This window comes from Oryzias melastigma, linkage group LG19 (genome assembly GCF_002922805.2).
Source record: "Oryzias melastigma strain HK-1 linkage group LG19, ASM292280v2, whole genome shotgun sequence".
NCBI lineage: Eukaryota > Metazoa > Chordata > Actinopteri > Beloniformes > Adrianichthyidae > Oryzias > Oryzias melastigma.
Genome location: NC_050530.1, coordinates 2,782,422 through 2,806,336, shown reverse-complemented (window position 1 = coordinate 2,806,336; position 23,915 = coordinate 2,782,422). Strand labels below are relative to the sequence as shown.

The following is a 23,915-nucleotide window of genomic DNA, read 5'->3' as shown; positions in this document are numbered from 1 at the left end:
TTCTCGCTTTATGACCATTCCAGAATCTCCTCCATTGAAACTGACTTTTTAAGGAGCTGTAAAGTAACGACTGCTCGTACCTGCCCGAGTCAGATCCTTTCCTTTTTTAAAGACAGTTCCCTGTGTTTGCATTGCGGGGTTGAAGGAGGGATAGTGTGTGTGTGTTTGTGTGTGTGTTGTAGAGGACACTCACATGGAGTCTGATTCAAACAGCATTCGATCTTCATTTTTCTGTTTTTGTTTATTTTCTGTGGACTGAAGCAGTTGGTTTGCCTGACCCGCTCGCGCGTCTCCTCCCTGTCAGCGCTCTGACTCCGTCTCTCTCCTCTGCAGGACATGACGGGGACTCCGCTCCAGCCCCGCGAAGCCGAAACTCCGCAGAGCGCAAGAAGAAGAGGAGGATAAAGTTCCTAAAATAAAAAAAGGGGATTATTTGAGTTCTGGGTGCCTGAAACCTTCGTTGCCTCTGGATTTTACTTTGGATCTGGGATTTATCGCCTCTCAAGCGCAATGGAAAGCCGCGATTTCGCCCCGCCGCACCACCTCCTGACGGAGCGGAGCGCTCTGGTTCACAGCGCCGCGTCTCGGATGGCGCCGGGCGGACACGGCTCCGTGCAGCACCCCGCTCACTTTCAGCCCGGGAAATATTACTCATCTCACCTCTCCATGGGTCCGCACTCAGGTTGGTGGCGAACGGGATTCATGACAAATGGAGATTTTAAGCTTTGCAGACTGCAAACTTTCTCGTTTTTTTATTCTTTAGGAGAAAATCCCATTATTTGGAGATGTTTTTTTTTATGTTTTGTGTTTATTTTAAGTTCATGACATTGCCTAATTGTTGCAGGTCAAAATGTAAAGAAAAAGCCTGATATTTGACCTCAACCTTTACAGAAAACGTGGTGCGTAAATGGTGCGTAAATCCGGATGAAAAGCCCGTGCGCAATGAACCCACAGGAGAATTTATGAATGCAGTTTTTAATTTTCCTTAACAGGGATTATTAGCTGCTTCCAGTGACATAATCTTGTTATATATTTATTAGGGTTCATCAATTAGTAAAGTAAGATACTAATCGTTGCCATTTGCAATTAAGTTCAATCGAGACTCAGAACAAAACATGAAATGTACACGCGTGAACGTGCGCGCCGGTGCTTTGGTGGTGCCGATGGGTTCGGGGGCGCATGCTGGTTTTTGTCTGGGGTTTGGGGAGGGGTGGGGGTGGGGGGGGTGACTCTCTGGCTGATAGAGGTGCGGGTAATACCAGAAAATCCGGTTTCTATATTGAGCGGGGACGTGACGGGGTGAGAATGGGTTGACAGTGCATGCATTAGATTTAACAAGTAGCTTTGGTATCCTGTCTCAATAGGGGAGGGGTGTGCGCGTGCGCGAGTTGAAAAGAACAGTAAAAAAATAGGTTCAGCTTGGAAATATTGATGAATAAATGTGATAAAACGTGTGGATTATTTTTTAAAAACATAAAAAAATGCTGAGTAAGGTGTTAATTATTCCTGTTTATATGACTTTCCCCTTTAATATTCGTTCTATTCACGTCATTTCTCTATATTTTTTGGTGATTAACAGTCATCTGTCCTGCGCAGCGTTTCCAACATCCCTTCATTTCGCTGCGCACCGACACGCATTAAGGCCCAATTTAAAGATGATTCTGTAACGTTGAAATGAGGGAGGGGGTGAGGAGGGGGGGTGAGCGAGCATAGTAATGCGCGCTGATAATGCTATTGAAATGTATTCAAGAGGGCCTCTCGCTGGGTCTCAAGGTGCATGACACTGTATTGAGATTCCAGATATCCAGACTCTCCATGCATGTCCCTTATGGGGGTTTTGACTGACACGATGGGCATAGTGGATTGTTGTTTTTTGTTTTTTTTGCGTGGGAGGGGGTGGAAAAATGGGGGAGGGAGTTGTTACCTTTGTCCTTGCCCCCCCCTCCTCCTTTAGAGATTGTGGTCCTAAGCCTCAGCGGTGCAGGGGGTATGATGTGGAGCTGTGAGGAGGAGGAGGGGGGGATGTTTTTGTGCACGCACGGACTCTTTAAAAAAAAAGAATAGTTTCAAACTGATTTTTTTGAATTTGTTCGACAAAAAGATGCGCCATGACGCACGCCTTTTGTCATCCGGTGGCCTCCAGGGCAGTGATTGTGCGCGCGCGGTCACTTTGGGCCTGCAGTCATAGGTGCAGGTGTGCGGTGGGCGTGGCCGCCTGTCACTGAACAGGTGTGTCGCTTCCCAGACAGCAGACGGTGGTTTTGTTTGCGCGCGCGCACGAGTTTGTCTGTGACCTACAAACAGGAGTAAACCGAAAAAAAGGCCGCGCATGCGCACTGCCTCCCCCTTTTTATTTATTTTTGCTGCCCTGACCTTCCTCTTGCCCCCTCCTCCTCTCACCTGCACCCTCAGACTCCTCCCTTTTTTGATCACCTTTATTTTGAAAATTCAGCAATAATAAAAAAGAGGAGAGCAATGATGGATGGATGGAGCAGAGGAGGGATGGGCTGAATGTTTCCACCTGGTTGGTAATCCGCTCAGATTACCGCCGCCTGACAGCAGCCACTAGCCCCCCGACTCCCCAGCCGTCTTCTCTTAAGAGTGCGAGTGAGTGAAAGCAGGAGCGAAAAGAGAAATGAGTCAGCAGTGGATGAGACACCCCCAACCAGGGCACCAGGGGGCACATCTCGGGTGAAGCGTGCAAGACGGCCGCCCCCCTGCGTGGAGGAGACAGCTGGCGAAGGCTGCGGCCAGCTGAGCCGAGGCTGGAAGGAGACGAGTGTAAACTGTCAATTCGGTGGATCGAGTACAGAAAAAACTGATTTGATCAGACGGTACCATTCTAAAATAAAGGGGGTGTCGTCAGTGACGATTAAACACAAAATCTTTAACATACTATAAGTTTTCAACCATTAAAGCGATAATTCCAGTAGATTTTGAAGGAGAAAAGCGGCGCTTTTGGAAAAACCTCACGATATTGACAATATCGCGATCCTGCAATAATTAATCAAAATCATCCCTAAAAACTCACTTTATTTAGAAAAGCACCTATTTTGGGGGAAAGTACCTAGCTAGCTAGGATAAGTGGGCCCATTTGGTTTAAAAGTGGGCAGACAATGTGGGTTTGTCTGCAGTTTCTGTGGCCACTGAGTGGGTTAGGTCTCTATGCTAGTAGCCCTATAAAGGACGCGTAGCACGTTATCAGGCTCTACTGTACCGAACTTCACTGTATCAAGCTAGCAAGCTCCGTTGTAGAGAGGTAGCAAGCTCCACTGTAGTGAGTTCCGCTGTATTTAGCTAGCGAGCTCTGTAGTGTTGAGCTAGCAAGCTCTACTGTACCAAGCTTTGCTGTATCAAGCTAGTGAGATCCACTGTTACAAGGTCTGCTGTTTTGAGCTAGCTAGCTCCACTGTATCAAGGTAGTGAGCTCCGCTGTATCGAGCAAGCTAGCTCAAAGTTAACAAACTATCGAGCTCTACTGTACCGAGCTTTGCTGTATTTAGCTAGCGAGCTCCGTAGTGTTGAGCTAGCAAGCTCCACTGTACCGAGCTTTGCTGTATCAAGCTAGTGAGCTCCAGTGTTGCAAGGTCTGTTGTTTTAAGCTAGCAAGCTCCACTGTAGTTAGCTAGTGAGTTCTACTGTAGAGAGTGCCGCTGTATTGAGCAAGACAGCTGCACTGTAGCGAGCTCTGCTGTATTTTAGCTAGCAAGCTCCATAGTTTTGAGTTAGCAAGCTCTACTGTATCAAGCTCTGCTGTATTTAGCTAGTGAGCTCCAGTGCAGCAAGCTAACAAGCTCTACTGTAGTAAGCTCCACAGTTGAGCGCTAGCGAGCTCCACTGTATTAAGCTAGCTGGCTCCACTGTAGCTAGCTCTGCTATATTGAGCTAGCAAGCTCAGCTGTATTAAGCTAGTGAGCTTTGCTGTATCGAGCTAGCATGCTCTACTGTAGCGAGCTCCACTATATTAAGCTAGTTACAGCATGTGTCAAAGTCAAGGCCCGGGGGCCGGATCCGGCCCTCCAGATCATTTTATTTTATTGTCATTAATGGTCCGATGTTATATTGTGCTCATTTCTAACTTAAATAATTTTGACAAAATATATTTTTATGGAGAGTAAAATATTGAAAGTTATTTAAGGTTTAAGTTGATTTATTCTGGAATAATATTCCTGCCTGTTTATTATTCTTAATTATGTTAAAAAGTTATGGTTTTAAAGTTTTAAAAATGTAGTTTTAGAGTGTTTTATAAATGTTTATCCTGTCCCGCGACATAAGGTGTGTTTTGGATTTTGGCCTCTTGTGTGATTGAGTTTGACACTCCTGTGTTACCAGACTCAATTTAAATCAATCATAGGAGACAAATTAATTTCTAATCATTTTTGGGATTTCATGTTTAAGGGGGGAAAACATATTTTCTCAGAGGTTCATACACATATAATTTTTGGTAAAATTTTCAGTAACTTGAGAACCCAAAGTGCACCAAATTCTGAGAATGACTCATTTATCACAATATGGATATTTTGGTTCACAGCTGACAGTAAATCAAAGAACATAAACACGGGAGCTAAAGGGTTAAAATGATCCCCACGAACACGGGAGCTAAAGGGTTAAAATGATCCCCACGAACACGTTCCCTTCCAGCTTTGAAATCTGCCGTCACATAAGAAGCATTAAGTCATTAAAGAGGACCAGCAAAGTCATTAGAATCATTTCCATTCCTAATTAGCCTCTTGTGTATGCTTTGATGGTTGGAGCGAACCCGTCCCCACAGCAATCAGATCGACCTCGGGCTAACCGTGACCAGGAATCCGGCCGCCTCAAAGGTCACGCCGAGAAGCAAAGATAAAGATCTTCTTCTGGTCCTGAAAGACTTTTGTCATCCAAACGCGAGAACAGCTGCTTATTGTCGGGAGCGGTGATTTGAAGGGGTGTGAAGACACACCACCATCTGATGACTTGGCATGTGGATGGAAAGCGCCAGACTTCCTGCGTCCATGTGTTCTTCGCTCTTCTTCCTCTTTCCCTCGCTGCCATGCTCCTCTCTTCACAATCCATCCTCACACCTCCTCCATCCATCTCCAGCGGGCCGGCCTCCATCAGCGCTCCCTCCACTGCTGTCTCAATCTCTTGTTTCCATATTGCACTCCCCCTACCCGTTCGTCAATGGGCCCGTCCCGGTGCCGCTCGGCCCACGGCCAGCTCGCTAAATCAGAAACGTTTGGGGGATTTGGCAAAGGAAGAGTAACTCCTCCTTTGAAGTTGGAGGAACGAAGAGAATGACATGTGAAGCAGCTCCTCGGTTTGAACGAGTCTGGTTCCATTCTGTCGGTGTGAGCGCATGGAACCGAAGGTGTGTCTGCCTCTTTATGGCCTCTCCGGCGGGGTCACGGCTGCTCCGTGTTTACGCAACACTGTGGCATCACTTAGACATGAAGTCACAGTCCCGGCGGATTCACACAGGCCGGTTTTCACCCATCGCAGGGTCACGTTTTCCCCCTCGCTTCTCTGTTCCATCATTTCAACTCTGTTTGGCTCATTCATATTGTAATGGACTCCATTCAGGCCGGTCTATGTCCAGTTTGTTTTGCTGTCAGGGGGGTTAGATGGATGGCGGGGGCCGCAGGTTCATCTGGAGGTGAGGTTAAAGTCTCACTCCCATCATCTTTTGACGTTCCCTGTGGTTTTATAATCATGATTATGCAGTTTTTAGCCATTTTTTTTTAAAAAAAGGATCATTTTTTAGAACATGTCAAACAAAGTCAAGGCCCTGGGGCCGCATCCGGCCCTCCGAGTAATTATTTCTGGCCCTCCAGATCATTCTGTTTTATTTTTGTTAATGGTAATCTTAAGATTATTTCTAACTTGTATAATTTTGACAAAAACATATTTATAAAGAGAGAGTAATATATTGAAAGTTATTTAAGGATTAAGTTAATTTATGCTGGAATAACATTCCTGCCCTTTTATTATTCATAGTAATTTCAAAAAGTTTTAAGATTTTGGCTCATTTAGGCTTTTCAAAAAGTTTTTTTTTTTTTTTTTAAGTTTAGCTATTTTTTAAGCTACTTGTTAGCTGTTTTGGCTAACCAAAGTTTTCTTTTGCTGTTTTTTTTACGCTAATTTGGCTTTAAGCTAATATTTTAGCTGGCTATCAGCTTCAGCGTTTTCAGCTAAATAGTTTATGCGTTTTCAGCTATTAGCTTCGGATTTTCCAGCTATTAGCTTCAGTGTTTTCAGCTATTAGCTTCAGCTTTTTAAGCTATTAGCTTCAGTGATTTCAGCTGTCATTTCAGCGTTTTCAGCTATCAGCTTCAGTTGTTTCAGCTATCAACTTCAGCGTTTTCAGCTATTAGCTCCAGTGATTCAGCTAATAGCTTATGCGTTTTCAGCAATTAGCTTTGGCCTTTTAAGCTATTAGCTTCAGTGATTTCAGCTATCAACTTCAGTGTTTTCAGCAATCAACGTCAGCGTTTTCAGGTATCAACATTAGCGTTTTCGGCAATCAACGTCAGCGTTTTCAGCTATCAACGTCAGCGTTTTCAGCTATGAGCTTCAGTGATTTCAGCTATCAACATCAGTGTTTTCAGCTATCAACGTCAGCGTTTTCAGCTAATAGCTTTGGCATTTTCAGCTATTAACTTCAGTTTTTTCAGCTTTTAACTTCAGTGTTTTCAGCTATTAACTTCAGTGATTTCAGCTATCAGCTTCAGCATTTTCAGTTAAAAGCTTTGGCTTTTTCAGCTATTAACTTTAGTGATTTCAGCTACCAGTTTAAGCGTTTTTTGCAACAAAATTCGGCATCTTCAGCGGACAAATTCAGCTAAATTGAGTTATGGTTTTAAAGTTTTGAAAATTTAGTTTCAGAGTATTCAATAAATGTTTATCCTGTTCGACTCACGACCTAAGGTGATGCGATGGATTTTGGCTCCTTGTGTGATTGAATTTGACACCCCTGCTTTAACACCTGAGGCATCATCAGTGACGTTTAAGCCTAAAATCTTTAACATACTGTAACTTTTCGACCATTAACCGTTAGAAAGCGTAAGCCCGCCCCCTTTTTTCCATCATCCATCTGTTCCCACTAGCTTACAGCCCTCATAACCCCAACATGCAACAAAAATGGCGAGCATTTTTTCCTTAAAAAAATACTCAGAAATGCAATTTTAAGGCCACAAGAACTCGCCAAAACCACCATTTTCAGTCTTTAAAGAATCCAGGACTCTTCAGTTTTCATGAGTCACTCCGGCGCCGGGCTCCGAGCGAACAGATCGGTGTGAAAGACAACTAATGTGCTCTTAATCGGGAAATAGGTCCGCGTGTGAAGGGGGCTGGAGAGTGAGGAGAAGAGAGAAGCAGCTGTGTGGAACAGCATGGATCGTTACACAGTGACACACATGAAAGCATTAAGTATATTCAGGAACCTTTGCTGAATATACATGGAGCCGAGTGCCGCTTTGTGTGTTGCAGGAGACGGAGAATCCTCTCCCGAACTCGAGCTGAGAGAAGGAAAACAAGAAAAGAAAGCAATAGAGGGAGGGGGGAAGAAAAAAAAACACAAAGATCCGTCATCAGTCATTCATGGCTAATCAGTCTCGTGGGACGTGCACACTACACACACACACACACAAGCTGCACAGCAGCGCTGAGGTCCTAATCCCACTGGGACTGCTATGTGTGCCTGTCTAAATTTTGGATCCAGACTGATTAGAAGCAAACTCTCTTCTCCTCTGCATCTTTGATTGCTGGTAAAGTGTCTCTTCTCCTTCATTCTGTTTCCCTCTGTTGTCTCTTTAATAACCACCTACTGTCTTTTCTGCTCGTTTTTGATGTGTGTTTTTCTAATGTTGAGAAGAAAGTGCGCATGCATAATAAACGGGCTTCTTTACACATTTTTTTTTTTTTTGGTTAAAATTCCTCCTTGCTCCGTTCTGTCGGCGTGAACGCTCGTCATTAGTCTCCACTCGTGTTTCAGCTTCCAGCAAATCAAATGAGATTAGAAGAAATTGAAGTTAATGCTATTTCTGAAGCCATAATATTTGTAGAGGGACGCAAATAAACTCAAAGAACTATTGAAAATAAAGGGAGAAATCTCCAGGTTTGTTATGTTTACAAGTAATTTTATTCTTTTAAAATAAGCATAAGTTGTAAAATGTCCAATTTTACCCTAAATACACAAAAAATCAAAATATAAATCAATCTTATTGCAGATTCACTGATTTTATTTCGGTTTAAAATTGTTATTTAATAGTTGTCAACACCAAAAATTCCATTCTGTTGATTATAGATAAACCTATTCAACTTGATTTTTTAATTATTTTATTTTATTATTTTTAAAGCCTGTTGTCGCAAATATGCGACAAACCACTTTGGCTCAAAAATGACCTAAATGTAGCATCTATTTAAAAGCAAAAACACGTGTAATTTTTTCTTTTTTTTTAGCTGGAAATAGTTATTAAGAGGTTCTACTGCAATGAAACAATGTTTTTTTCTTTTGACCATTTCAAACGAAGAGAAGAACCTATTCTAAGCTCATGTTTTTATATAATTACCTCACAGGAAACACGAGAAGACACCACGAAATTACCACGGTAGCTTCCTGTTTAAAGTCTGTTATTAATATGAACTATTTCCAACTAAATACTAAGAAAATAAAAGCTTTTTGGGGTGAATTAAAAAAAAAAAGTGTTATATATTACTTTAAAATTAAGTGAAGTATTAAAACATATTTTTTGGGTTGCTCTTTACACTGTAAAAAGTGAAAAATTGAACAAAAAATTTGCTTTTTGTTGCATTTAAAATATTAGATTTCGTCAAATTACATTTTTGAGTTGAATAAACCAAAAATTTGAATTTTATGAAAACTAAAAATTGTATATATAACAAATTACAGAATGTTTGTTAATTGATCCAATGTATCGTTTTTTTCAGCGAATAAACAAAAAAAATATATATAGAGGATGTTTTTCATTTAAAATAAAAGACAATATTTTTAAAAAAATATTTTAAAAATAGCTTTAATTTCCCTACTGTTGAATAAACCTTTATTGTTCCGTAAATATAACCGTAATTAGCGAAAGCAAAGGCCGCCTTCGCTGCTCTGATCTAATCGGAGTTTTTCTCACCTGCTCGCCGTGTCTGACTCTCTACTTCCTCCCCCTTCGCCGCCTCTTGTTCAGTCTCTTCTGCCTCTCACACACAGAGGCGCACACTCAATTTCTGACGCCCACACATCCAGCAGCTACTTGCAGACACAAGCGCGGCGGCGGCGGCGGCAGCGGAGGGGGCGCGCACACACACATACGCCGATGACACCTGCATCTCGAGTCGTTGAGGGTCTAATTTGAGTAAAGTGCTTCTCTAGGAAGCAAAACCCCTCAACTCACGATGATGGAGGGTGATACGGTACGGCGGGGTTGGACACACACAGTTATACTCGGAGAGGCGCACACACATCTTCCGCCAGTGAGATACGAGTCTCCTCGGTCTGAGGAAGGCTCTGTAGATGGCTCACCAGTAGCATGTTGCAATAATAATGTGATATCTGATCCCTGCAGGGAAATCACAGTCTCCAGCCTGCTGGCAGGCCCAAATGAACGGTCAGCTAACCCTGTGGCGGAGCTGCAGTGTTTTGCTAAAGCATATTTCAGTGGGATGGAAGCGAGCTGACTTGGATGTGGTTGAGTCTGCTGGTTGAAGGATGTTGTCTCGGCTGCAACCGCCCTCCTGCTACGCTTCTGCAGCGTAGGTGTGTTTGTTTCCACTGGCTTTTGAGCTAACTTTAGCCGGAGCAGGATCTGCGCTGCGCCGCTGATGCATTTGTACTGCAATCACAGAAATAGCTTCGAGTGTTTTGTTTTAAGACTCAAACTAAATCAGAGTTTCAGATGTGTGGAAAGCAATGATTGGACAGCCCGAGTTTTTAGTAGCCAGTAGACTCAATTTATGTTTCTATCTTGGAAGTCTTTACATTCACAAATAATCAAAAATTGCAAAAATCTTTTTTAACCTTGAGAGCATAAGTATAGAAACAAAAACTGGTCAATTTTGACATGGAATTTGAGCTGAATATGCGGATAAATACAGTCAATTAGTCATGTTTTTAGGTATATTTCTCAGTTATCAAGCTGCATGCTGGGATATCTGGCACTTTGGCACCTAAATGTTTTTACTGTTTTACTAGGGGTGTGTATTGGCAAGAGTCTGGTTATACGATGTGTATCGCGATAAATGTGTCATGAAACATATCCCGATACACCTCTATAGACAATATTTCACTGTTTTTGTAAAATTAATAATTATCTGAATATTAATACATTTTTCCAAGTAGGTGTTGCCAAAACAAGAATGCTGTTGGTCAAACGGGACAAATCCCGGACAAGCCCCCAAATATGTCACAGCCCTGACAGGCAAATCTGTCTTGAGTCTAGAAAGAACATGATCAAGCGGACCATAACATATGGGTAAATGGACTCCAGAGTATAAAAAACAGAGTTTTAGGGTTGTGTTTTGTCATGGGTCTGGTGATACGATATGTATCGTGATACATGTATCATGATACTTATTCTGATACATCTCAAAACTGTACCAGACAATATTTTACTATTTTTTGTAAAATTATGATGCAAGAATTATCTGAATATTAATACATTTTTCCAAATAAGTATTGCTAAAACAAAAGTGCCATTGGTCAAACGGGACAAATCCCGGACGAGCCCCCAAATAGGTTACTGCCCTGACAGGCAAATCTGTCTCGAGTCTAGGAAAACATGACCAAGGGGACATAACATATGGGTAAATGAACTCCAGATAATAAAGAACACAGTTTTAGGGGTGTCTATTGGCAAGGGTCTGGTGACATGATACATATCATAATATGTGTCATGATACGATATGTATCGCGATACATCTAAATGCTGTACCAGACAGTTTTTCACCATTTTCTTAAATTGTGACATAGGAATTATCTGAATATAACACATTTTTCCAAGTATGTATTAAAAAAGCAAGAATGCTATTTGTCAAATGGGACAAATCCCGGACGAGCCCCCAAATATGTCTGGCAATACGATATGTAATGTGATACATGTGACATGGTACAATGTGTACCCTAATACATCTCTACACAGTAACAGACAATATGTCACTATTTTCTTTAAATTATGACCTAATAATACATTTTCCAAAAAAGTAAAACTGTAAATACATGTTATTTAATAATCAGAATGATAAGTAGTACAACTGTATCTCATAAACAAGCTGCTTCTGCTTCTCTTCTGGTAATTTAAAAAATATTTAAGTGGAATAAACAAAACTTAGACTGAACTACATGTTTGCTTGCAAATTATTAATTAAATATCGCCGTGGCAGTATTTTAAATCGATACAAGTATTGCCAAATAAAGTATCGCGATATTTCACAGAATCGATATTTTCCAACAACTCAAGTGTTTACGGTTGATTTTGGAAACAAGCTGCAGCAGGAATCGCATAAAACAGCTAAAGAAGTGACATTTTTTTGGCAACTTTTTTATAAGAAATTACAGCTTCCAAATTGGAACATTTTGAAAAATTAAAGGGGCGGAGCTACAATTTTTGAATCAATATTAGTAGCATTTATTGACGAAGGTTAAGAAATCATCCACACAAGCTTAATTAAAAATTGCAAAAATACATTTTTGAATAAAATCAAAACAATAATTTCTGTTTAAATAAAACAAAGCGGCTTGTTTGCCCCAGACTGTAACTTGTAACCAGAAGATAGTAAATTCTGATAAGTGGTTAACTGTAGAAGATGCTGTGATTCACGGAGAAGCCCAGCTCGGTGTCTCCCCTTTGTTCTGGGATCACGGTGACGTGTTTTCTCCCAGACTCCCTTCTTCCAGGTGTCCTGACCTCCAGATGTATTTCATCCAGCAGCGAGTGCACGCAAATCATTACAGCGTGTGTGTCTGCTGGAGGAGGACCGGACGGCGGAGGAGCGGCAGGCACGATAACTACCAGAACTGGCTTCTTTAGCCCGTGCACACAAACTTAACTTAGACAGAATTGCATTATTGACCCTCACCGCAGGCTTTCCTGAAGGATCAGCAGCCTTCTGCTTTTAATTATTGCGTCTGCGTTTGTGTGTGCGTGCTGTGAGTCGGATTCTATTCCGGGCAGGAGAAACTGTCTCGTATGACCCACGTTTTCCTCAACTTTTCTTGGTTTTTTTTTTTTTTTTCGGCCAAAACATGGAAAAAACCTGCATTGACGGCCCTCCGCCCTCTTTGTAAGTTCCGGCTTCTCCACGACCTTATATGGGCCTTTTTTCCTGTCGTGGGTGGGTGTCCAAAAACCTCTGTGGTCAAAAGCAAGAGCGGTTCCCTCACTCACAGTTTACTGGAGTCTTTTGTTGGTCTGATGGAAAACTCCAGATTCCTCTTTTTGGGTTTTTTTCTTTTGAGGTAGCCTAAAAATAGGAAAAAAGCAGTAATCTTAAGAGGAAAATTACTAGAAAGTAGTAAAATGATCAAGTTATTTTTGACATTTGGCTATAAAATATATCAAAATCTAGTTCCAAAAGGTAAAAATAAGCTAAAAAAGTGATTAATTAAGTGTTATGCAGCCCAATAATAAGTCGTTTATAGCTACTTTTAAGCAAATAGTTTGTATTTTTTGAGTTTTATGCAACTAATTGTAGCAATAAATGAAAATGACTAATTTTGAAAAATGTGAATCATAATTCAAGTATTCTTGGAACATAATTTACATTTTTATTTCCAAAATAATAAAGATGAAGTCTAAGTTGTCAACATTTATTGAACTTTGTGGCTGAATCTAAATTCTTCTCCGATTTTAAGGGCATTTGGAGGGATAGAAGGGATTTTATACCGCGGAGGGGAACCGCATTTCTTTATTTTTTTAGTTTTTAGGCACAAATGTTTACATTTAAACGTATGTACCGTTTTTGTTCCAGTAACGATGGTATCTAAAGTCTCGTTTCCTCGAGCGGTTCGATCCGGTACTTTGAGCTCTTTCATTGTAAAATTGACCCATTAAACAGTACCGACTTGTACCTCTAGAGGGCCCCCATCCGTTTTAGATCCATAGAAAAATGGGCGGAGCTACTGTTGCCACTTGTTGACTGGCAGGAAGTGATGACGGCGCTCATTTAAGCTAGCGATTCTGTTTTCCTCTTTACGTCGGTGTTTTTCTCCGCAATCTTCTTCAAGAAACATTAGATTCCTTTTATAAACAACGTACAAAGAGTTAAGACGAGCTGCTGGAGGACCTACATTGTTGTTGCTTTTCTAGTCGTCGCTCTACGATGACCACGCATGTGCCGCGAAAAGAAACCGCTCAGTGGAAACGGGGCTAAATAGACGCCAGTCTTCAACAAACGCTACTACTAGAAGATATACGGTAACAACTTTTTGTTTTAGTGTGACTTTTTAAAGTTATAAAACCGATGTTGTGTATGTTTTTTTGTTAGCTACATGCTAACGTAGATGACGGCGACTATTGATGATGTCATCAAGGGATAGTGTCGTCGGAATTCGACGATTTTTTTCCATAACTCTTGATTTGAAGGTCTAAATGTAGGAATATGGGAAGATTTTAAATTATTGCAAAATACTTTATATTGAACCAGTGCAATTTAAGTAACTAAATTTGGACTAATTCTAATAATAATTTCCTTGTTTCTAGATCCCGGCTGTACTGAGACAAAACAATTCTGGAGTGTGCTGATTTTTAGAAAAGTTTAGAAAAGTGCACACTTCTCTAAGATTTTAACCCTTGTTTTAGACTTTAAACATATTTCATGAGGTTTTAAGTCGTTTTAGCTTCTTTTTGCTCTGGTTTATCTCCCAATCAGCACATTTCTTTATTTCGTTAAGAGCTAGAATCTAAAAATAAAGAAAGATTCTTATCAAAATGAGTCAATCATTTTGGTACAAATTCTTGACAACTTAAGATCAAATTCGAGTGGATATTATTTTAAAGTTCTATAAATGCTATACTAATATTTATTGTCTTTATTTTGGAATAAAATATGTAGATTTCTGTTTGAAGAATAAGTGCTGGATTTAGATTGTATATGGATTTATTAAGATAAGCCAACTTATATCAAGATTCTCTTTTTGCTCTGATTTTGTTCTAAAATGAGCAATTATTACACTAGTTTTTTTGTCACTATAATCAAAATAAACTATAATTAGGTTAATAAAAACTCAAAAAATACAATTTGCTTAGAACTAGCATTCTATTTAAAGTATTTCTATGCAACAGTTTGTATATTTTGACTTTTTGATTCTTTATGATACCATTTTTTGTTAAGTCAAAGTGCAAGAACAGTTAATTTTATGATTTCCTAGCATTCTTTTCCTATTTTAGGCTTTTTTCTTTAGCAGTCAAGAGCCAAAAACTTCTAAAATATCTTTGCAAGTATCAGACAGTTTCTGGTGTCGGCAGTGGGACGCAAGCTGCAACGTCGCACCTTTTCTTCCCTTTGTTCCCTCAATTCCCCCCTGCTTTTATTTCCTGTAATTCTCATGGAGTCATCGTCAGAAGATGATCCACCTTTTTAGCGTCCTTGTTGGCGTTTGATGTTGTAAAAGCGCGCGTGTAGAGATGAATTTGTGTGTGTGGACGGCGTGGCGATGCTCCGGTCCAGCCTCGGAGTCCGCCTTTGAGCAGTGCTGTTCATAGTCTGCTGATTTATGCGCCTCACAGGGAAATCTCTCATTTGTTGCTCTTTCATCTCGCCGCCTCCCCCCCCCCTCCCCTCCTCGTCTCTTTTTCTCTTCTCTGTCCTTTCTCTTCTTCCCGCTGTAATGTGATTCAGCACGGCTGCTTGTCCCAGGCGACATGCCATGCTTTTGCTTGCGCACCCTTCTCTCTCAAACATGAATGAGTCGTTGATGAATAATAAGATAGAGCAGAAGAAAAATGCTATCTGGATCAAGTTGAGCAAAAAGACTCCCTATCCCACCCCCCCCTACTGAGTGTATTCTTTGCCGGGGCTCTTACTCACAATGTGTTGGTGCCACAATGCTTTCTGCGGACCAGTGTGTGCTTCCACCACCTTGTTTGAGCAGCCCTGTCACTTGTGCAATCCGGAGGTGTCAAAACAGATCAGAAAGGTCTGGTTTGACTCCTGCTCTCCAGCGCACACACATGCGGACGCACACGCCGAGACTCGGGGGGCTCGGTGCCAGGGCCCTTGGTGGTTGGAGGCTTATGAAAGGGTCGGACTGACGAGAGGTTGCCAAGTGGACGGCAATAAGCGGAACAGCCAAGCTAACGAGAGTCGAAACCTCTGACACACACACTGAGACTGTACTTTCAGGCTCTTGAAGACTCCAATGACAATCTGGTTTTTGGTGCTTTTATCGTCTTCTTGTAGCACGACGGAGGACATATGTGAAGAAAATTAGGCTTAAACTAGCATTTCTTTGTTCAAATTGTAGTGAATCAGGAGCAGATGAAAACATACCGTTGGAAAACTTGTGATATACAAAGATGATGATGCATCAACTTGTAGAGAACTAGATTTCTGGATGTGTATGTTTTCCTGGATACATCTCCAAACTGTACGGCTGAAAAGCTCCAGGGTTGTTCCCCATTTCTGTTGCACTCCTAATGTTAGGTTGTAAGCTACTGCGAGAAAGTGGAAACAAAAGGATGATGGGAAATGGGGGTGGGCTTACTCTGACACCCCACCCAAAAAAACCCAGAAGACAAATACAGACTACAAAAAGACAACCCTCGAAATAGGTATTACCAGAATGCCACTGGCCAAGTGGGAAAAATCCCGGACGAGCCCCCAAATATGCTCCGACAGGCAAACCAGTCTGTGGCAATGGTATCACCCACAACTGAGAGGCAAATTTCTGCAGAAACTATGTCCTAGACACGACACGTTTTTTCATTTTTGCCTTAAAACGGGAAAATCCTAATTGAAAAACCACTGGGAAACGTTGAAATTAGAGTAAAAGAGGACTGGAATGAGACTTCAAAGCCTTGTTTCCACTGAGCGGTACGGTCCAGTTCAGTTTATGGTCGGATTTTGTAGCTTTTTTTTTTTTAGTAGAAGTAAAACTATTAACAACAACAATGAAGGTCATCCGGCAGCTCCTTTTTTCACTTGGCTTTTGGTATTTTACAGACACCGTATGAACCATTTACTGTTTTTTAAACAAATAGGAATGCAGCTGAAAAAGTTGTTAAAGCTGTTTGGAAATATTGGGGCTAGTTTGGCGCTTTCTACTGTCGGAATGACCTTCTGCCAATCAACAAGTTTCATTGCGTGGCGACAGAAGCTCCGCCCTACCCGGTCCGTTCCAGGTTTCTATGGATCTACAACCAACGGGGGCCTAAAAATTGTACGGTTCTGAATCTATTTTATCCCGGACAAGCCCCCTGGACTGTAAATCTCAAGAAACTACAAATAATAGCAAACAACCTCCGTTGCTAAGGAAATCCAAAAGTTTACTTTTGCCGATTCTTCCGAAACTCACGTCGATCTGTTCGGTATCCCCTGGCGACCAAAATCTAAAATGGTTGCTATGGAGATAAAACCAACAGAAGCGCTGACACAAAATGCACATACCAGAAACGCTCAGAGGAAACTAAGCTTAAGCTTACTTTGTGATGTCTGTCTGTGAGAGTTCAGTATATCAGCGCGAACACAGAGTCTTTGGTTAATTGGCAAAAGTGACAATACAACACAAGAGGATATTGATCTTCAATCGGATGGAGATTGATTTCACTCATCATCCTTCCAGGTGTGTGTGCCGGTGTGTTTATTGATCAGCAGCAGTCCATTTAGAGCCCCGCCGCAAAGGAAATCACTCCTCCGTGTCTTTCGGGTTCGCCCCTCTTTCGCTGTGTGACATCGGTTTATCAGCGAGACGAGGCTTTAGATTTCTCCTCTTTTACTTTAGAGCGAAGAACCTTTTTTATTTTGTTCTTCTTAATTCTATTTAGCCCTCTTACCAAATCAAATATGTGAGTGCAAAGAGCTTTTTGGATCGTCTACATAAAACGCTAACCCCATTAACTGGTTTGACATTTACAAAACCAAATATTTTGCTCTAAAAATGAGAACAAAAAAGTCCTTTTTGTTTGGTTTCTGCCGTGTGACTTTTGATATTCTTTTATTTACTTGTCAGATGAATCTGCCCTGAAAGAGGAATTTATTAAAGAAAGAACTGCTATGCCATTCAAGTGTCCACAAATACGACTTTGTTTTGAGCCGCCAGAATCTACAAGCGTTTTATTTAAAATGTGCAAATAGAAAGGGTGGTAAAATTACATCAAATTTTTTAACTTTTATCTATTTTTTTTACTTTTGTGGGCAAGTTTTGACAAAGAAATTCCCATGGAACCAGCTGCTATGAACAATCACTAACAAATGGTTCTGTACACAAGAACGTCAGTGAAATTTCCTCTGGAAAGTGGAAAGTTTTTAATCTATTTATTGACTTTAACGTACTCAAAATGACTTTTATATTACATTTTAAAAACTTTGTTAAAATTCTGGCTAAACGTATAACAAGAAAAGGAACTGAAATCAGTTTTTTTAAATCAAATTATTGTATTTCTGGCAAAAAAATGCCAATTTTTTAAAAAAACAACTCTGTACAAGGTTTACAAAGATTTGTTTTAGTTTTTTCTTGCAACTTTTTAACCCACTTTATCAAAAAACTGAAAGAAATTTTCAATAAAAAGGTATTTTTAAACACATAAAAGAAACAAAAATAGCAAAATATCGTTATTATCAGATATAAATAGTATCAAATATGTTACATTAGTTGGTTTGGGCAGTTTTTGGTTAAAAAAAATAGCACCTTATTTACCCACTGTCTCTCATTTGATCCACACACATTTAACAAGGTCTAACTGTATTATAAATAAATATTTATTAACAAATTTGGTATTTTTTCAGTAAATAAAGTAGTTTTTAAAAGAATAAATAACAATAGATGAGTTGTTTCACCACTAAGTTTAAAAAATTAGCTTAACTTTTTCCCGCCAAAAGTGTTCCTGGAGGCAGCCATTTTGAAACGAGCTAGAAAAGTTTTTATACTGCCCCTAGTGGAAGGATGATGAACTACAAGGAAGAAAATATGAACCAAGATAAATATCATTGAATTTTAAGGGAATTATGTTCATGCTGATGTGATAGGAGTATCAGAATTATAAAATATGATACAAATGGTTGTACAGGGTTGAAATTACACTTTGAAATCTTGTCAAAGTTATGTTTTTTTTATATTTAATTTTTTTTCTTTTTCCTTTTATTTGAACTGTCTGAAACTTAAAACAAATGCCTTTCTATTTTTAGACAATAAAAATAACAACAATTACAATGAAATAAAGAGCAGAAAGACATTGTGGCACATGTCACCTTCTTTTTTTCCCCGTCTGCTGAAGTGTTTTTAAGTGGATTTCCGTCTCAGCAAATGACATAAGATCCTATCGTAAATAAAGCGGAGCGGATTCTGCTCGACATAAGTACAGATGAGGGTGATGACTTTGTTTGTGAATAGAAACTCATAATTCTGGATTTTATTACCTCAGATTGTCAACATTGGAGGATTCCCTGCCTGCATGTTGACACACTTTTCCAAGTTATGATGCCAATTGGGAAAACGAGAAGCAAACAAATTCCCTTTCTTTTTTTAATTACCACTGCAGAGACTGAATGTGGCAGTCTCTGTTGTGTTTGTAAGGAATGACAAATATGAAATGTGTTTTTTTTTGCTCTTAATCTGATTACAAAATGAAAAAGTTTGGGTTTTTTCTCAGCTGTTTTATTGTGTTTGCATTCATAATTTGCTTTTTCCGGGTGTGAGGAGGAACAGGAAACTTACGGGAGGATACAGCGGTGACAGATGGAAGGGGAATGTGCAGATCGGGATAAAACAAAAGGGGGGGGGAGAAAAAAGAAAACAGGAACAGAAATGAGGTTTACGTTAGTGGTTGGCCTCAGAGATGATTTTCCGTATCAGCAGGCCAGAGGGAGTGAGGAAATATGATTTTCTCCTCAACTTGCCAACAGAAAACAGACATAGGGGGTGTGGAGTCAGGTGACAGGAAAAGGAAAAAAAGAGAAAATGAAAAAGGATGAGCATATAGATCGGCAGATAACAACTATTTTTATGGAAAAAGTCATTGTTTTCTCATACTGAAACCTTTCTGTACCATGGAGTGAAAATTTGACCCCCGCCACATGCTTGAAAAGTCGCAAAAATTTGCACACAACTACCACTCAGAGAAAAGCCATTTTGTGCTTAGTGAATAACCCCACCCCCAAAACGATGACATCATAACGGGCGAAACCATAAAAAAAAAAAAAAAATGAATTTTCGGAGCCAAAAATATTTATACATTTCAAAATACACTAAAGAAACCAAAACACGTGTCAGGGATATCCAGAGGAAGTTTTGATATTATTATGGGATGGCCACTAGACCTATGTTTTGGCGGCCATTTTGTGCCAAAGTTTCAAATTTTTGCTATTTTCACTTTTTCCCCAAATATAGGAAAGGAAAACTTTTCTTCCAGCGATTTTCACAAAGTTTTGCACACATGCCGCCAGCTTAAGTCTACAACCGTCATGGAAATTTTGTTGACCTTTGACCTCGGGAAGAAGCCGCCATTTTGAAATTTTTTCAAAAGCACCTTTAATACTAGCTAGAAAAGAAAACTCATCTTAGAGGTTTTCATCGAATGTCTCATAACTGCTCAAACTTTATTAGGAACAAATTGGTGAAAAAATGTTGGAATTATAAATTGTGGATTTTGAATGGCGTCCGTGTGGCGAGCACGCAAAAGTGATGTTCTCCTGTTGTTCACACATTTTTTCACAGAATATTGTGAAACTTTAAGGGATGGATCCCAGGATAAAGCTAAACCAAATAATACAACACAGGAAATAAACATATCAGGTTTGTGGGCGTCGTTAGCAAATAAGCGCCGTTGCTAAGGAAATCCAAAAGTTTACTTTTGCAGATTCTTCCGAAACTCACGTCAATCTGTTCGGTATCCCCAGGCGACCAAAATTGAAAATGGTTGCTATGGAGATAAAACCGACAGAAAAGCCACCATTTTGAAAATAAGCTTTTTTTGCAACAGTTTGTCACATGGAACTCTGACCAGCTTGACAGAGACACAAGGGAGGAAATCAACGAGATTTCTTGGTAGGCCATGAGAACGGCGGCCCATAGTAGCTTCTTATCAAGGGAATTTGGGTCAAAAGGTGGGCAGCAAGGGCAGGTAGCGCCTGTGGGACATACAACGCCACCCGTGGCTTTAATTGTAGTGTTTATTTTTGCCAGATCCTCTTGCAAATAGTGACCAGGCAAGCTTTAAGAAGTTCCTAAACGCTCCCTCTTGCCAGCAGCAGCTGTAGAACATGAGATAAAGTTTTGATGTGTGTATATTTGTGTGCGTCTGCTTTGCCAAAAGGCCTTGTGAACACGCCTTGTATATGCGTAGAGTTTTTGTTGTGACTGCCTGGAAGTCCATTGATGTGCAGTTGTACCAGGAAAAAAAAAAAAAAAAAACGAGCAGTAAAAATATCCCGTCTCAAAGAGAGAGCTGGAACAAAACAGAGAACATAAATGTCTACACGGCTCTTTTGCTTCAAAATTTTATTATGACTACAGAAGCAAAAACACCCGGAGATATCTCCACTTTTCAACTAGAGCAGGCGGTAGTTTGGAAGAGTCTGCAGCACAAAATGAAGCATCCTCTCAACAATTATGTTAAAATGTTATTTTTAGACGACTTTCAAGATATTTTATCAAGTGTCTGTTCTGAAATGTTCAATTTAGGTACACCTTGAAAGACGAAATCTAAAAACAAATCTGTATTTCGTATTGTATGATTTTTTAAATATTGTACTTTTATCTGCGTACAAGTATTTGAACAATCGATGTTAATATTTTGTAGACTTTATCAACAGTTACACAAGTCAAGCGTTTCCTTTAGTTTTGACCAGGTTTGCACAAACTGAAGGGATTTTGGCCCACTCCTCCACACAGATCTCCTCAAGAGCAGTCAGGTTTCTGGGCAAAGATTTCAACCCCCGTTTCTAGACATTGAAGATATTTTTCCAGGTTTAGAATTGTTTTAACTTCTCTCTCATCTACACCTTTCCACATTGGTCTCCAAATCACCACAGTTAAAAATGTATCTATATTAAGAGAAATGAAAAAAGGGAATATATGTAAAAACTAGTGAAAATTGTTGGTAAAACTTTATTTGACAGTACAGTACTTACAGGATACTGATTACATGGTGCTTTTGTTGTACTTAAAAGTAATTTCTGTGTAGCCACTAGCTCCATATGTACCATGAAACACATAATCTGTGTACCTACTCTCTTCTCATTACTGATAATTACCTCGAAAACCACAATAAATTACTACTTAAATACTATGACCATATGAACGGCTATAGACAATGCTTGTCTTCTTAGATATGGTGAATATTAAGAATATTCAGTACCATGTAAGTATGAATCAAATTGTACCACCTAAATACTCAGCAAGTACTACGTAAATACCAGGTGGACTCAATGAAAATACCATTTACTGAAAATTAGGAGTTTTGACAATAGAAAAACTTGATTTAAGACTCAAAAAACTCACGTGAGTTTTGGTGTTTCTTAATGATAAATGTTGATGAGTTAGACATTCGTTTTCATTATTTTGGAAGCAAAAATTGTAGATTTATGTTTTAAAAATAAGCGGTATAGTATTAGAGTCTATCAGGATTTCTTAAGATGGACACATTTTTCTAAAATTCTCATTTTGTCCTAAAATAAGTCATTTCAATTAATCAATCAAACTTTATTTAGTTTTTTTGTCACTTTAATTAAACTAAATTACATAAAAACTAAAAAATTACAAACTATTTGCTTAGAAATAGTAAAAAATGCTCACTATTGGGCTATAAAATATTAAATTTTAAGTAACCCTATCAAAAAATGATATTTTCTTTAGTTTATTTTCCCTTTTTTAAGTTTGTGTGGAACTTTCTAGGTTTTTAAATCCTATTTTAAGATTTCTTGTTAGGTGAGTAATCACTGAAAAATGCTACGATACATTCCAGTGGTTTTTACTCTAAAAATGATTGTCTTTCCACTTTATTTTAGGCTCATTTTGCATCAATGCTGAAAATAAATGCCCTTAAATAAATTAATTTTTGTACCAAAATGTAAATTTCTTTAACTTGATACAGATTTGGATAAATCCCACTTTTTAGCGTGTTTTATTTTAGTGAAAAAAGGCTTAAAAAGTGCTCGTTTTTAGACTTTCGTGTTAAATAAAAGGTCAACGCTTTTGTTTTCCGACACACAGCTTTTATTGGAACCCCTGTTTTGGACATGTGGACAAACCAGACCCTTTCCTGTGAGTCTGTGTGTGTGAAGGTTTGGGATCCAGCTGTCTAAATAGGTACACACTCTCTGATTTGTCTCTAAATACATGCGGCTGCTCCAGCTCGCTCTTGATTGGGCCCTCCCTCCGGTCTGCACGTGTGTGTTTGGCAGAGCCTGCTGATGGCGGCGGCGGCGGCGGTTGTGGTTGTCAGGGCGTCGAGATGTCGTTGAGGTGTGGGTGCTGTGCGTGTGCTCGGCTGTGGACTGTTGTGGTTGTGGTAATTGCCTCTGATGCAACGCGGCATTTATGGGTACCGACCCGGCCCGCCACCTCTCTGCCTCTCTCCATCCACTGACTAATTACCTGATTCCCTGTGGATTTGTTTCCTCCTTCCCCTGCAACTGTTGGGTTTGTTCCACTAAATGGGAGCAGGCTAATGAGTGAAGAAACATTCAAAGAAAACTGAACTCGGCCAACTACCTCCCGGTACTAAACTCAGAGCCTGAGCCCAGAGCTTGAGCTTTCTGCTCACACGGCGAGGTCCGTGTCAGATGTTTGAGTCATTTGTTGGAACATTCTCTTTTCTGAAAACTGTTGGGATCTGGAGTCGTCAGCAGGTGAGAGTCCAGGTGCAGTTTGACAGTCCACAAACAAGCACAGACCCCAACACTCACTGGAGCACTGCACACAACGGTGTGGTTTTTAATTTCTGAAGGACCTAAACCTTTAATAAAAGCAGTAGAATCTTTTATTTTTTGTCTACTGTTGTTGATTGAGAATCATCAATGTGTCAAACTATGTTTAGGAGTGGGAAATAAAGAAAGAATACTCAAATTAAAGTTTTCCTCCAGTGAAAGTGATAGTTTTAGTGTTTTTAACATCTTCTTGAGGCCTTTTTCTCACTATGGAGGACATATAAAAAGTAAGTTAAGATTTTTTTTTTAATTATAATCATTGTGGATCTGGAGCAGAAGAAAAAATGCTGTTAGAAAAAAAATGTGTATTTTGATTCTGACATTTTTCTGCAGAAACTACTTGCGTATCGCAATTAATGTGTCATGATATCCTGACATATCCCAAGACAAACAATATTTTACTATTTTTTATAATTATTGCTTAAGAATGATCTGAATATTAATACATTTTTTAGAAAATTAAAATACATGTTATTTATTGATCACAATAAGTACTGCAACTGTATCTCATAAACAAGTTGCTTTTCCTCAAGCAAAATTCATGGTGATTTCTTTTTAAGGAAATATTTCAGTAGAAAACAAGAGTTTGACTGAACTACATGTTTGCTTATGAATGATTAATTAAATATTTATTTCATTTAGTAACAATAAATAATAGTTTTTATTCAGTAGAGGTTTTTGTTGATTTTAGCCCTTGTTTTACTATGTCTTATTGTGTTTTTAATTGTTTTATTATTGATTATTGGTTTTTTTATTTCTTCTCCGTGTTTTGATTAGATTTTATGCTCTTTTTGTGAAGCACTTTGTGATTATTTCTGCAAAAAGTGCTATAGAAATAAAGATATTCA

The 23,915-nt window shown here is 39.5% G+C and overlaps 1 protein-coding gene and 1 long non-coding RNA gene across 3 annotated transcripts in view; one reads left to right on the top strand and one right to left on the bottom strand.

Moving 5' to 3' along the window:
* Positions 1 to 215: 215 nt before the first annotated feature.
* LOC112154053 lies at positions 216 to 12,794 on the bottom strand. Its single transcript, XR_002920594.2, has 2 exons — positions 12,372 to 12,794; positions 216 to 410 (listed from the first exon to the last, which is right to left on the bottom strand). It is a non-coding gene; the product is annotated as an uncharacterized LOC112154053 (long non-coding RNA).
* bahcc1b (BAH domain and coiled-coil containing 1b) overlaps positions 389 to 23,915 on the top strand; it is a 71,867-nt gene continuing 48,340 nt past the window's right edge. Inside the window, exon 1 of one of the 2 annotated variants that reach the window (XM_024284646.2) lies at positions 389 to 682. In XM_024284646.2, the coding sequence (XP_024140414.1) occupies positions 511 to 682 (172 nt within the window). In that variant the 5' untranslated portion in view covers positions 389 to 510. Of the gene's footprint in view, positions 683 to 13,186; positions 13,401 to 23,915 lie in introns of those variants that run through there. The other variant, XM_024284647.2, reaches the window with a different exon arrangement.